Genomic DNA, 15017 nt, shown 5'->3' on the forward strand with positions numbered 1-15017 from the left:
AAATATAATCAATTAATGGTTGGTCTCAATGTTTCAAAAAAAGTAACAAGTACATAAATAATACAGCTTATAAGTTGTATTGAACATTTATAAAAAAATTAATACATTTTGTGCTTGTTTAGAAACAACGATATGGAAAACTTCAATACCTCAAACAGTCGAGGGTTGATTGCAAGTGCTCTGTGAAAGTCATAGATACAATTTTTTTCACTAAGCTTCATTCTGCACAATCCACGCTGATAATATGCTTGAGCAAAATTTGAGTACATTTTCAGTGCTTTATTAAATGAATCTATTGCCTGAAAAATATCAAATATTAATTCTAAGAAAAAGTATTCATGTGCATGTACATTAAGGAACACTCAATTAAATTTCAGTTAAAAAATAAACAGTAGAGTAGGGAATTTCCTCTTGGTTCCCAAAATCTGTGATTTTACTTCTCGGTTCTCTATGTATGCGACAAACACATGGAGGAATCTGCATACCGACAGTGGTATCCAGCAGCGCTATCACTCTAATGCGCTGGAAACCGCTTCAAATAGACTTTAAATGTTTTGCTTTTACACAACGCTCTCTTGGTGGTGAGTGGAAGGGGAGCACCAAACATTCAAACCTAACCCAAACCTGTGACTTTCCCAAACCTATCGGCCAGTTGCACTACCAGCTACTGATTGGACCTTCTGAGCAGTGATTAAACCCAGTAAAATTTCAGGTAGTCAAATCTGGCCTGACCCCTATTGCAACTACCATCCCTCACGCTGATCGCTTTACTTGCCAATTGATGCCAATAGTTTTGAACCTTAATGCTTTCCAGTATTCTGACACCATCATTAATCCCAGATATCTGTATTTTTTCTGCATGCTCTGTCATGAAAGAGTGCCCTTTTCAAGTGCAAAGCCTATTCCACAGCAAGCATAAGATGTCACCTTAGGCGTAGAAATAAGGAACTGTAGATGCTGGTTTATACAAAAGGACACAGTGCGAGAATAACTCAGCAGGTCAAGCAGCATGTCTGGAGAACATGGATAGGTAAATGACATACAAACAGCACCCCACCCCTCTCTTCCCTGTGCCAACTTGGATTTGCACCCATTTGTCTCCTTCCCCCTCTATCCTCTTCCACTGTTCAGACTTAAGTCACCTATCCAGGTTGATCAGAGATGCTGCTTGACTCACTGAACTACTCCAGCGTTTTGTGTCCTTTAGGCATGTACTGCATTTATTTAGCCGCAGGCACATTCACTCTTTGTAAGCTGGTTAATTTTGACTGCCATCATTCAATTTCAAGAAAAATATTCTCACCTCGATCAGTTTATTCTGCTTAGCATTGCAGCAACCCATGAGATAAAATAAACCTGCAAATTCTGTTGGATCACTTGTAACTTTTATTTCAGATCTTTCAATTGTTATATCCAAAGCATCTTGAAAGCTAATCAGGGCCTCCTGCAATATAAATTCATTGTATAAAATCAACATTGATATTTCAATGCTTTCAGGTTAATATCTGGAGAACTATATTGTAATGCAGGAGAATAATGAGAAGAACGTGGGTGGAAAGATTGAGAGGACAAGAGATAGTGGAAAGAAGAATAAGAGCTACCAAAAATACAAGAGAATTTGGAAACAATCCGAGCAGAATATGAGGTGATGTTCCTTAAGTTTTGTGTGGCCTCATTCTGACAATGGACAGAAACGTCAGTATGGGAATGGGATGGGTAGTTAAAATGGTTAGCAACCAGGAGACCCAGTAGGCTTTGGCGGACCAAGCGCAGGTGTTCAGCGAAATGGTTGCCAAGTCTACTCTTGATCTCACTGATGTACAGCAGGCCACATTGGGAACATTGGATGCAGTAGATGAGGTTAGAGGAGGTGCATGTGAACCTTTGTCTCACCAGGAAGAACTGCTGTGGTCCCTGAATGGAGATGAGGGAGGAGGTATAGGGACAAGGACAGGTGTTTCTTCCCAGTCGTAGAACGGGAAAGTACCTTTTTAGTACATGGGGGGGGGGGGGGGGGGGGGGAAGAGGGATGGGTGGGAAGGGATGAGTCAACCAAGGAGTTTTTGAAGGGAGCAGTCTCCGAGGATGAGGTGGAGATGGACAGATGTGACTGGTGAGGGGGATCACGTCGGAGGTGACGAAAATGTCGGGGTATGATGTGTTGGATGTGAGGTGAATTTTTTAAGCTCCCCAGCATTTTCAAAATGGAACAACTTTAAACATAAGAAAAAATTTACAAAATGTGTTATTGCCCTGAGAAGCTCATTGTATTGAATCACACTGCGTGGGGTAGGTAAACAAATATTTAATTTTAGTCGACACAAGGAACTACGGTTGTTGGAATTTTTAGCAAAAATCACGAAGTGTGGAGGAACTCAGCAGTCCGGCAGCATCTCTGGAGGACATGGTTAGGTGTCAGGTTTGAGATTGGGGCCCATCTGAAATCTAACCTGCTCAGTTTCTCCAGCACTTTGCATTTTTTACTTAATTTTATCACTAAATGTAATTGTTATCCATTATTTGAAGCACTAAACAATAATTTTCTGCTAATTCAATAGACTTTTGACAAATAGTCCAAATCTATACCTTGATGTAATCTTAATTAATTAAGTTAAATTGCCCAAATTGACAAAAATATATTTATTTTTATAAGATCACAATGATGATCTTGAAAGGTAACATAAAAGGGATGATTCTCTTGTTGTGGGTTAATCAGTATGGTGACTGTCATTTAATATGCAATGGCTACCTAGAAGAAGTCAACGTGGGACCTCATATTTCCCTAACACAGCCAATCACTTTGTTACCTGTGTAGAGTTGACCAAAAGAAAGCCAGCTGGTGGGGCAATCTCCAGTGACTGTTCACTGATGTAAAATGCTCTGCCGTCCAAGTCATGAATGAGCTACCTTATTTATTTATGAGCAGTTGCTGAATGTACTCCACCAGAAGACTAGAAACATCTGGCAGCAATGAAAATTAAGTGACACTGGCTACTTTCACAACCAATTCTAATACATACTTCTAGAACTGCAGACATCACGTCTTCTAGAAACATGCAGATCTCTGCCACCACATGAAGTAACAATCTGACTGAGGAATTCAATTGCTCATTGAATTGAATTGAATTGAATTGAATTAAATTGGATTGAACTGAATAAATTTTATTAGCCAAGTGTGTATACATGCAAGGAATTTGCCTTGGTGCTATTATCGCAAGTAACAACACGACATACAGCGGCAGAATATAAATAGAAATCAAATTTTCTCAGAATAAAAGGCAATATTAAACCTCAAACTAGCACCTACCATCTTCAGTGAAGGATTTTTGGAGCAGGATACTATGAAGTTATTCCTCATGGCTGAGCTGCTGCCTCAGAGCCAGAGACCTGGGTTCGATCTGATTTTGGGTGCAGTCTGTGTGGATTTTGCATGTTCTTCCTGTGACCATGTGGTTTTTCTCTCATATCCCAAAGACATGCAGATTTGTAGATTAATTGGCTTCTGTAAATTGCCCCGAGTGTGTAGGATGGGAAAGCGGGATAACATTGAACTAGTGTATGGGTGATCAATGTTCGGCATGGATTTGGTGGACTGAGGAGCCTGCTTTAATACTGTATCTCTAAACTCATGCAATGCCATTTCTCAGCTTTGCAGAGTGAAATTCAGTGACTATTATCCAAAAGTCCCTGACCACTGGCCATATACTAACAACAAGGTTTTCATTACGTGTAGGAAAGAACTGCAGATGCTGGTTTAAATTGAAGAAAGACACAAAATGCTGGAGTAACAGCGGGACAGACAGCATCTCTGGAGAGAAGGAATGGGTGACGTTTCAGGTCGAGACCTTTCTTCAGACTGATGTCAGGGGAGTAAGCCAGACAGATAAAATGTAGTCGGAGGCAGTAATACTAGTGGGAGAACTGGGACGGGGGAGAGGATGGAGAGAGAGGGAAAGCAAGGGCTACTTGAAGTTAGAGAAGTTAATGTTCATACCCCTGGGGAGTAAGCTGCCCAAGAGAAATACGAGGTGCTGTTCCTCTAATTTGCGCTGGCCTCACTCTGACAATGGAGGAGGCCCAAGACAAAGGTCAGTGTGGGAATGGGAGGGGTAGTTAAAGTGTTGAGCAACCGGGAGATCACGCTGGTTTAGGCAGACTGAGCGTTGTTCAGCGAAATGATCACCGAACCTGCGCTTGTCTCGCCGATATACAGGTGTTTTCATAATGCTGTTTGTTTTTCTATTTCAATGACAACTCAAACTCTTGCTCGCCACTTCTATACCCTGCTGCAAAAATTGTGGGTGTTTGCCTACTGATACTAAAACCTACTCCATATTTCAACTGAATTTTCTATTGACCCCTCCCTGTCATATTAGAACTTGGAAATGGTCCACAATGGTTCACACATGACATTTGCACTAGTTTTGCACTGAGCCTTGACTGGAATTTGATGGATGTGCCAAAGAAAGATTCAGTACTGAAAATGTTATTCTTCCAGTGTCTGTGGATAAATACACATCTGTCTCAACCACTCATTGGAGCAATATTTTTGCAGACCAAGATTTAGACCGTTGTTGATGTGAAATCTGTATCCCTCTGCGACCATAAAAACAGGCTGCACCTTTGCCTAGACTGCTCTAGCAACTAAGTTCAAAATCACAGATAATATCCTCATCTCAGCAACAGGATATTTCAGGTGGCTCTGCCTGATCTGTGCCTCATTTCTTGGTCTGCTGCTTACTCCACTTGTGAGGTCACTAATACTAGATAACGTAGCAGAAATAACTCCCTTACTTTTCCCTCAACACTGAAGATGAGGCAGTGCAAGCATATGGATTTGTCATCATTGCACGCTTCATCAATGTTCAGTCTACCCTTATGATAGGATCAGGTTCCCTTCAGAAACCATAGCTCTTCATGAAATATGAGGGCCACCTCTCCCTTTATGTTTAGGTTCTATGTTTATGACCTGAGGAGAACTCCCTCGATATCCTTGGACCTCCCCAAGTCCTTGATTCTAAATCATTCAAAACTGCCAACTACATTTCAGGGAGCTTACTCCACATCCACGGATTTTGGAATTTGGGGAAAACAAAACATCAGTGCTACTGCACTCAGATCAATCATAATGCTTTGGCAACTTTTAATACCAGCACCAAGGCAAAGTGCGACAGAGCTTTAATGTTCCACTTGGGAACAAGTACATTTTCGTTTTTGCGGTTCCAGAAGCACTACTCTTCCAATAGGAACCTGAGCCTCTGGCTGAGCACCCTGTTAGGAATGGGTTCCAGACAGGACAAAGATTTCATTACATTGCACAGCCTAGACCCACTTACACAATACTAAAATCTCACAATATACCATGTTTGAAAAAACATTAGAAAATATGTATTACCTGATGCCTTCCAGCTTTCATTTGAGTTTTTCCAAGTAAGGTTAACAATGAGGGCGATTTTTCAAGGTCTTTCAGATTATCTATAGCTTTATCATAATTTTTTAAAAAGGATTGTACTGCAATTTGTTGAGTTGGTGATGAGTCAAGGGCTGTGCCAGCGAGAAACAAGATTCATTAGTGTAAGATTTTATTACTTTAATCTCATAATTTTTTGTGGAACATATTAGTTACAGAGTTTTGTTCTACTTAATATTATAACTAACACACACACACACACGTACATTTTATGATTGTTTTTATATTTTTCTTTTGTAAATGTAAAGCTATAAATAATCTGAGGAAATAATTTATGGTAATAATTTGTTTCAAATTGGACAACTTTGTTTTAGAATAAAACAAGGACGATCATTTTAAATTAATCTGCCAATTTGGATAAAGTGTTTTCCGGTTATACAATACTCAGTTCATCACCTAATGATATTAGTAGACTGCAATAGTGAATAGGTTGGATTGCTCCATGAACAATGAAAATGTATGATTTGTGCAAGTAATAAAAATATTAAAAATAACTCTGAATGAATAAGTATACATATTTTTTTTAATGGAGCAATAAAATAGATCAAAGTTCATTCTAGATTTTGCACCAGAAACCCATGATCATTTACAAAAGGAATTGATTACATCATTTAAATGAACGGGATCACCTATATCCAGACTGAACATGAATCAGGCCCACAAAGCTAAAAGCCTAGGGCATGATGAATTCATCTTCCACCGTATTATAGCGAATTAAATTTGGCCTATGTATCAGAAGGTAAAAGTTTAAGAAAGGTAGAACAGTTAGGAATACATTGTATCATATAAATGAAGGAGATTGCTTAACCCAGACTCAACATGATCCAGGCCAGGTGGATAGAAATTTTAGTGGACCCATTTGGGCATGTTAGATGGGGCAGCTGGCCTTTGTATCTGGACCTTTGTGAAAATTTCAGTTATGCCAAGAGCCCATAGCTTTGGACATGATGTATTTCTGGACATTGAACAGAGGATCTGCTTCCTCTTTACTGTGGCCAAGTTTGTTGGGGAGTTAGGCCCAATCATCAGAGGGGATCTGAGGGCTGGAGCAACATCAGAGGGGGTACGTTGGGCTACTGGGATAGACATCACAGCTGAGTTGGGTGCAGACTGATCAAAGGATATTCCATTATGAGTGAGCAGGGTGAGGTGGATGAGGAGATGGGAGCAACAGAATAGTTCCAGAACATTGGTAAATTATTCAAAGCCTTCAAAATTGACGAGGTGCAACTTGCTCAAGCATTGCCAAAAACAGGCAATGTGTAACAACAGGCACTCCCAGGATAATGTGGTTCAAGTTCCATAGCAGAATTTTAAAGGAATGACAACATCCTTTTTGCCTAAGATATAAAAATCACATGAAAATAATAAAAAGCAGGAGATCTGGTCCTTTGAACCTGCTCCACCTTAGCACCACTTTCTAGCAGCATCTCTATATCTAACTGTATGAACATTGGATTCTCCAATTTTAGGTAACTATTCACAAACAACCCCTTTTTTCCCTTTCCCTCTCTCTTCCATGTGACCCAGTTGAACGTATCAATTTCTCCCTTCCCTTCCACCTATAGTCCTTCTACTGGCTTCACAATTTTCACCTCTTCTATCCTTATCTCACGCCTTTTGCCTTTTTATCGTTGGCATTTGTCCAATCAACTGCCTATCTAAACCCCCCTTTCACCTATATCACTAGCCAGGATTCGTTCTGATCCCTCTCTTCCACTATAATTAGTGTGAAGAAGGGTCCAGACCTGAAACGTCACCAATCCATGTTCCCCAGAGATGGTGCCTGACCTGTTGAATTAATCCGCACTTTGTGTCTTTTTATTTGATAAACCAGCATCTGAAAGCATGGCGATCTGCCTGGGATCCCCATGTTCTTGATTCTCTTAATGTTCAGAAATCAATCAAAATCTGTTCTGAATGAATACAACTGAGCCTCCATCAAGCATCCGGGTAGGAAATTCCAAATCTTCTGAGTGAAGAAATTTCTCATCTCAGTCCTATATAGCTCACACCATTATTCTCAAACTTTGCACCAGGTCCTAGACTCCTCCCTGTATCTTGTCTGTTAAGCCTTTTGAGAATTTTGTATGTTGCAATAAAATCTCTTTCCATTTTTTGTAAATTCTCAAGAATACCAGTCAAATCTGCTCAACCCCTCCTAAAATTGAAAACCTACCATCTTTGGAGGCATTCTACTGAGCCTTTGTTGCACCCTTTGGTGGTAAGTACATCCTTTCTTAGTTAAGGAGACCAAAACTGCAAAATATAATCCAGGTGTGGTTTCTTTGAGGCACTATACAATTGCAAGAAGATTTACTAATCAAACCCTCTTGTAATAAGGGCAAATATTTCACTTTCTTCAGAGGGATGGGAGCCGAGGGGCAAAGAGTGATGGGTGCCTGGAAAGCGCTGCCAGAGGTGGTGGTCAGATACAATAATGGCACTTAAGAGGCTTTTAGATAGGCACATGGATCTGTAGGGAGTGGAGGGATATGGATCAATTGAGATTAGTTTAACATGTTGGTCACGGATATTATGGGCCGAAGTCTGATTTCCTGTACTGTACTATTCTATGATTCATTCCTCGAGCCTGCTGCTCTTTCTGGAAACTGTATTAGGTAGGTCTGATAATCCTACATCACATTATTTGGTATCTGACTCATCAAGGCTTTGCTTCCACAATCAAATGGGTTGTCTTTACCAAAGGCCCCTTGAAAACAAAATTCTGAACTTTTAATTCTTTCTCAAGCCCCGACATAAGATCCAAAAAAGCTTTTTCTCTATTTGGCTTCTTAATATCGCAATCTAGAAAAGCATTTTGGATTATTTCCATTAATTCATCTTCCACCTTGTTATAACAAATTTGATTTGTCCAATCTATCAGAAGGTTAAAGACTATCAAATTTTAATAATTTTAAATAATCTAAAATTGTATAATTACTGTATTACGCAGTACATGCACCAATAATTTCCTGATTTATAGTACTACATCCAATATTACCTTTGCTATTCCTTAGGTTGACCCAAATTAATTCTGAATTTTACATCATGATTTGCCAAGCCAAGATAATTTCTCACTGCAGTGATCTTCCTCCCTTTTTGTATACTATACTATACCCTTCACCACATTTTTTCCTAAATGTCAGATTTTAAATCAATCTAAAAATAGTATATTTCATGTTTAATACTGGGAACGGTCTACTCTTAATTGCAAAACATTGGGAAAAAACTGCATAATGCAATTGAATTGATAAGAAGAGATCAATCATCAAGTCACATCCACCTAATTAAATTATATTATTCAAACTTCAGATAACTGAACAATTTAAACTTTCTGTCAACTGGTTCCATCACAACATCTCGGCTTGTGATGAACTAATCATGCCCAGATATACAGTTTATTTTATCTAAATATACGTAAATGAGCTTTGAAAACATGAAAACATGATCATTGTATGAAAATGTACCTTGATTGATTTCAGCAGCATATTGGATACAGAAGTTTGCAAGATCAAGTTTTTTCATTTCGAGTAGATATTGACCTCTTAAATACAAAATGAATAAATGCATTGAATTATGAGATAAAACTGAAATGAATCATTAGAATTATAAACAAATATTTTCCTACAATTTCTAGTGTTGAGAAGAATTTGTTGAAAAAACCTTGTATTTTGAGTATTATGTCCCCTACTGTTACCCTGTTTTGCTGAAAGGTGATAACTATTATATTTTCTGTCCCTTTCTATCAGATTCATATCTCTGTGCTGTATCATCTTGTACTTCTGCTTTACATTCCTAAATTTCCTGAGACCTGAATCTTCCTATCAACAGTATTGTGCCAAGCTTTATCTACAGGTCCAGTCACTGGTCTAACTAAATCACAAGAAGCACATCTTGTGAAGCACAGGCGAAATATGAGGTGCACTTGGAGGAATAGCACCTCATATTTCGCCTGGGCAGTTTGCAGCCCAGTGGCATGAACATCGACTCCTGGAGGAACAGCACCTCATATTTCGCCTGGGCAGTTTGCAGCCCAGTGGCATGAACATCAACTTGGAGGAACAGCACCTCATATTTCGCCTGGGCAGTTTGCAGCCCAGTGGCATGAACATCGACTTCTCCAACTTTAGATAGTTCCTCTGTCCCTCCCTTCCCCTCCTCCTTCCCAGATCTCCCTCTATCTTCCTGTCTCCACCTATATCCTGCCTTTGTTCCGCCCCCCTGACATCAGTCTGAAGAAGGGTCTCGACCCGAAACGTCACCCATTCCTTCTCTCCCGAGATGCTGCCTGACCTGCTGAGTTACTCCAGCATTTTGTGAATAAATCGATTTGTACCAGCATCTGCAGTTATTTTCTTTTGCTATCGATCCATTCATAAGCCCCAGCAACTGGATCCTCCCATTTCCATTCCAAATTCCTATCTCAAAGGTATATCCTTGACCCAGGCCCTGAGCAAGCTGCACAGCCTTCATAACTCTTGCTATGGCTGCATGGAATTGTAACTATCTCTCCGACTATGCTATGGTCTACCTCATTTCTTTTCACTCTCTCTTTTAAATGTTTTGAATGGTCTCCTATGGCATAACGGCCAAATTGTTCAAATTTCCAAGTCTATGTACACTTCCCATACAGACAAGGTCAATCAATAAAAAATATCACTTTGTTGCTAATTAAGGGTAGCATTGGATTAAAAGAGTTGTAATGCTTGAAAAACAGCAGTAAGCCAAGGAAGTGGAAGTTTAAGAAACCAAAATAGATGACTAAAAAACTGACAGAGAAGTAAATAGAATGAGAGTTAACAAGCAGTTGATATATTGTAATTTGGAAGAGCCTCCACAAGTATACCGAAAGAAAACAAGCATGGGACTTTTATCAGCTAATTTAGGGGGGATAAACTATTCAGCCTGACTGACAACAAACCGTGGAAAAAAGCTTGTGTGACAAAAAATTTAAGGAACCGGTAGAAGTAATAGGCAGGATTATGGGGAAAAACTTGGATTTGAAACATTTTTTTCAGGATGCAACCAGGAAAGTGAATGGAGGACGAGTGAATGCATTTTCTGCATTTTATTAAATCTTCCAATAAAGAGTTAAAAAAATGCTATTACACCAAATAAGTATTCACAAGGTTAGGGATAATATAAACACACTAGCCTAGGCATGAGGAAAGGATTAGTTCATGGGCTAAAATTGAATTAATGGGTTATCTTGATGCTATTTGGCTTTTAGCAGAGTGACGCAAGCATCAGTACCAGGTCCCGACTACTATTAAATGGATTTATTCACAAAATGCTGGAGTAACTCAGCAGGTCAGGCAGCATCTCGGGAGAGAAGGAATGGGTGACGTTTCGGGTCGAGACCCTTCTTCTGAAGAAACGTCACCCATTCCTTCTCTCCCGAGATGCTGCCTGACCTGCTGAGTTACTCCAGCATTTTGTGAATAAATCGATTTGTACCAGCATCTGCAGTTATTTTCTTATATTCCCGACTACTATTAATGCACTTATCCAAAATAAACAATTGCCAGGATCTAAGGCTGCCGTTAGTACAACATTAATGGAAATATGAAGTGATCTGCTTCTTTAGGTTGGCCTCTTTCCCAGTCAGACTGCCCTCCTGCCGAATGGCCTCCTCCTGCACCTATTGTCTATTGTCAAGTAGGCAATAGACAATAGACAATAGACAATAGGTGCAGGAGTAGGCCATTTGGCCCTTCGAGCCAGCACCGCCATTCAATGTGATCATGGCTGATCATTCTCAATCAGTACCCCATTCCTGCCTTCTCCCCATACCTCCTGACTCCGCTATCCTTAAGAGCTCTATCTAGAAGGATTGGGAATTGGACTCGCCTGGTCCTGCAGCCTGCTTTAGAGTACTTCCTACCCAACTGAAACAACAGCTCGACAATCGGTCTGACATCTCAGGCTGGAAGTAATGTCCACAGAACCTGCACCAGATAAACCTGGCACTAGTTAGTGAACCAATTGAAATAATGACATTCACAAATAACTATGATAATAAAATATTTGATATCTTCTGGTGGGATGGGAAAGGATGGGCTTTACTGGATGAAAAGCCATTCCATCAGTGGATCTTTCCCTTTGCACTAGCAGAGTCATGTGCTACTCTGGGCTGTGCCCTGCAGGGAAGGCTAGGCTAGTTTCCCCATTGAGTTTCCCCAGCAGATCATTTGAAACTGCAGCCTAAACCCTGAGAGAAACAGCAGGGTCCAGAGTCCAGGCATCTGGTGATCTCTGAGATGGCTGGAGGTCTGGCTTATGAATCCAAATTGACTGGAATCTAATTCACACAGCAGCTGATTCTCATCAATGAAATTCTTTGTGACTGATTGGGAGAGTCTATTTGGGTAAATCTCCAGCACTGAATTTCAAACACATATTTTCTCCTGAATTTTAAACAAAATCCCAACTTCGATGTAAAAGTTCCAGTGTATGTATACCATTGAAAGAATTAACTGTTTTTTCAGTAATCCAAACAAATAAAATGATTTTGTGCAAAGCACAAAGTGTAGTAACTCTGCAGGTCAGGCAGCATTTGTGGATGAAATGGATCGGCAATGTTTTGGGTCAGTACACTTCTTCAGACTGGAATATATTTGTTATAATCCCATTGTGAAGCTACAGATTACATCAAAGCATTAAATCAGTAATGAATCTATGTTTTACAAATATATTATCCTCTTAATAGTTTGGTTTACAGTGAGCTGATAAACAAACTATCCAAGACACTTTAACTGTGACAGACACAGCATCAATATATCAGATAAAGCATAACAATATAAAGATCCATTTATTTCAGCATCATTCGTTACTTGTTCTTATTTTACACGTGCAAATACACTGACAAAGTCACTGTAACACAAGAAGCATTCTGTTCTAAAGTGTCACCAGTTTCGAGCACATTGGGGATTAAGACACATTGGAGTTCCACCAATGCAAAACTGCTGCTTAAAGGTAAGAGATGCAGAGGGATCTCTATTCATAAAATGCCAGCTTGCAGGAAGACTAAAAGAATATTACTGTTTTTAGTTAAGAGAATTGAAAATAAAGTAGGGGCTGGTGAAGCATTGTGTACTCCTAATTTGAGGAAAGAGATTCATGCATTCGAAGTAATTCAGAATTAGTGGAATGGTAGTTTGCCTGTCAAAAATATTTTGTCCATTTAAAAGAAATCACATTAAATTGTACACCAAATCTTTAACTCTGGGGCTGCAAACCATTGCTATCATAAATTCAACCCCTTGTCCAGCAAGAGTAAGAAGGGTCCTGCCTGAAAACATCACCCATTCACTCCATCCACAAATGCAGCTGAGTTTCTTCAGCACTCAGTGTTTGTCCAATCTAATTCATTGGCCACTGAGCATTTTCCTTCTGGAACGTCCTGGACAATGTGTACTTCTACAACGCCCCATCTCTGTAACTCCTCTAGTCCTTCAAAATATATGTTCTCCTTTAATTTTTGCCTCTTGTGCACCTACGTTTTAACTAGTCAACCATTAGTAATTCAGATACTTTCACCCAGGGACAAATAGAATTAATGAGTCTTTCACATCATGGCTGATTAAAGTTCTCACTTTAGGAGTAAAGATTGAAGGTAGGTACTCAGAAGCCAAAGAGCATGGCTTCCAGCCCCAATTTTATGCCCAATCAAATCTGTTCTACCATTGCTAATATGGAGAACATTGTGCTGTTTCAAGTTCAATTACAGTATTTTAAGATTATTGTCATGGTTATGAGTGCAGGAACAATTTTAACAAGCTAATAAATTCTTTATTTTCTATAATGTTTGCTTGAGGGTTGAGAATGGAAACATATGACACAAATCCTATCAAAATATTATTTTCACTTGTGGGTATTGTGTTATGGATCGAATATCCATGTTGCAAATTAAAGTTCTTAGCAAGAAGCCTGGGAAACGTAACTGTAAAGATATGATTATGTCAAGGGGATGATTATGAAGAGGATGAAGCAAAATAATCTTTTATTCTCACCTTAGCAGGTACAGGTTTTGTTTGTGAGGTTGGAGATGAATGGCACATGTTATATCTTTCAAAGCTTCTCCCAGATTATGTACCTATCATAAATATATTCAATCATAAAATATGTCATTGGTCATTTTAGTTCCTTCAAAACTTTGTTAAACAAACACAGCTATTTTGATTCTTAACAACTGTTTAATCCACAAAATATACAGAAGGTGAGGTCTGTAATCTGGACATATGAAAACTGACCACCACATTTTCAATGGCCGGATCTATCTCAGGCCATTTCTAAAGCCTCTGGGTGCAGTTTTCGCATCCCCTCCCTGTCCACGCCTTATATACTTGAGGCAATTTACAGAGGCCAATTAACCTAGAAACCTACATGTATTTGGAATATGTGGGAAACTGGAGCGCCCGGAGGAAACCAACATGGTCACAGGGAGAATGTGCAAACTACATACAGATATCGCCTGAGGTCAAGATTGAATCCGGGTCTCTGACATTGTGAGGCAGAAGCTCTATTGGCTGCGTGTCTATGCTGCCTTCATGTGGACCATCTCACAAACTTGTATGGATACCCTTCAAAATGCACAATGGTAGTAGGTGTAAAATCATCACAGAGTGGTCATACTTTGTGCAATCCTGACTCTTCGATCGCGAATTCTATTTTTCCAGAAAAAAATTGATTGTTTTGCCCACTGCCATCTGCAATTCACTCCACCTGAACCAAAGGGACATTTCCTATGTGTGGTCCTGCTCTCTTAGATTTTCACCAGCAAATAATTTGCTATTTAAAATACCCTGCAACAAATTAGATGTTGCCTCCTCATTCGGCAGCTGTGAAGGTGAATCTACGAAAGTATTCTGCATCGATGTGCCATGTTCAATATAAAAGAACAGTTGGTGAACCATTGTAGGAATTGCCCTTTGTGTGATACTTTGTCATGGGGACAATATGGTAGCTATTCTTCATGTGCTCATGAACATTCGTTATCTTAAATACTACCAACTGATCTCTCATTGGCCATTTAACACAATTAGTGATTTTACAATGCCTCATCTAAAAAGATCTTGAAATTATAACCTCTGCCAGAATTCACATCCTACCCATATATTTCTTCCCGACCCTGGTCGCATGTTCCAGACTTGTTGCTCTCAAAAATATCTGATGGCAGTGAATTAAAATGTCTTTAAGTTTTTTTACTATGTCCTGGTAGGAGATGCACCTATATTCTGCGCTGCAGGTGGACTCACCAAAATCTCATCCGTTTTCTGATTCTATAACCAGCAATAATATCATCTGACTCCGCTTACACATTGCTGTGCTATTCTTTTAAGTAGATCTACTGTCAGCAGTAGATCATTATAATTTATTGAAGTCATACTATGTATACCTTTAGGTTTTAGATGTACTCTTATACTTACATATGCTACAAAGTTTAATTTACACCTATGTGAGAAACACAGCCTCGTCCATTTAAATTATCGTTGTTCATAGGAGTTTAAATGATTTATGACGTTGAATTTTCAAGCTTCGGTGC

The 15017-nt window shown here is 39.3% G+C and overlaps 1 protein-coding gene across 4 annotated transcripts in view; it reads right to left on the reverse strand.

Moving 5' to 3' along the window:
* ttc6 (tetratricopeptide repeat domain 6) overlaps positions 1-15017 on the reverse strand; it is a 134305-nt gene that overhangs the window by 46785 nt on the left and 72503 nt on the right. For all 4 annotated transcript variants that reach the window (XM_078407164.1, XM_078407163.1, XM_078407162.1 and 1 more), the window contains exons 19-23: positions 13486-13568; positions 8941-9017; positions 5396-5544; positions 1304-1444; positions 150-299 (exon numbers count right to left, since the gene is read on the reverse strand). In XM_078407164.1, coding sequence (XP_078263290.1) covers positions 150-299; positions 1304-1444; positions 5396-5544; positions 8941-9017; positions 13486-13568 — 600 coding nt within the window. The remainder of the gene's footprint in view (positions 1-149; positions 300-1303; positions 1445-5395; positions 5545-8940; positions 9018-13485; positions 13569-15017) is intronic.

The sequence above is a fragment of the Rhinoraja longicauda genome, chromosome 10 (genome assembly GCF_053455715.1).
Source record: "Rhinoraja longicauda isolate Sanriku21f chromosome 10, sRhiLon1.1, whole genome shotgun sequence".
Lineage (NCBI taxonomy): Eukaryota > Metazoa > Chordata > Chondrichthyes > Rajiformes > Arhynchobatidae > Rhinoraja > Rhinoraja longicauda.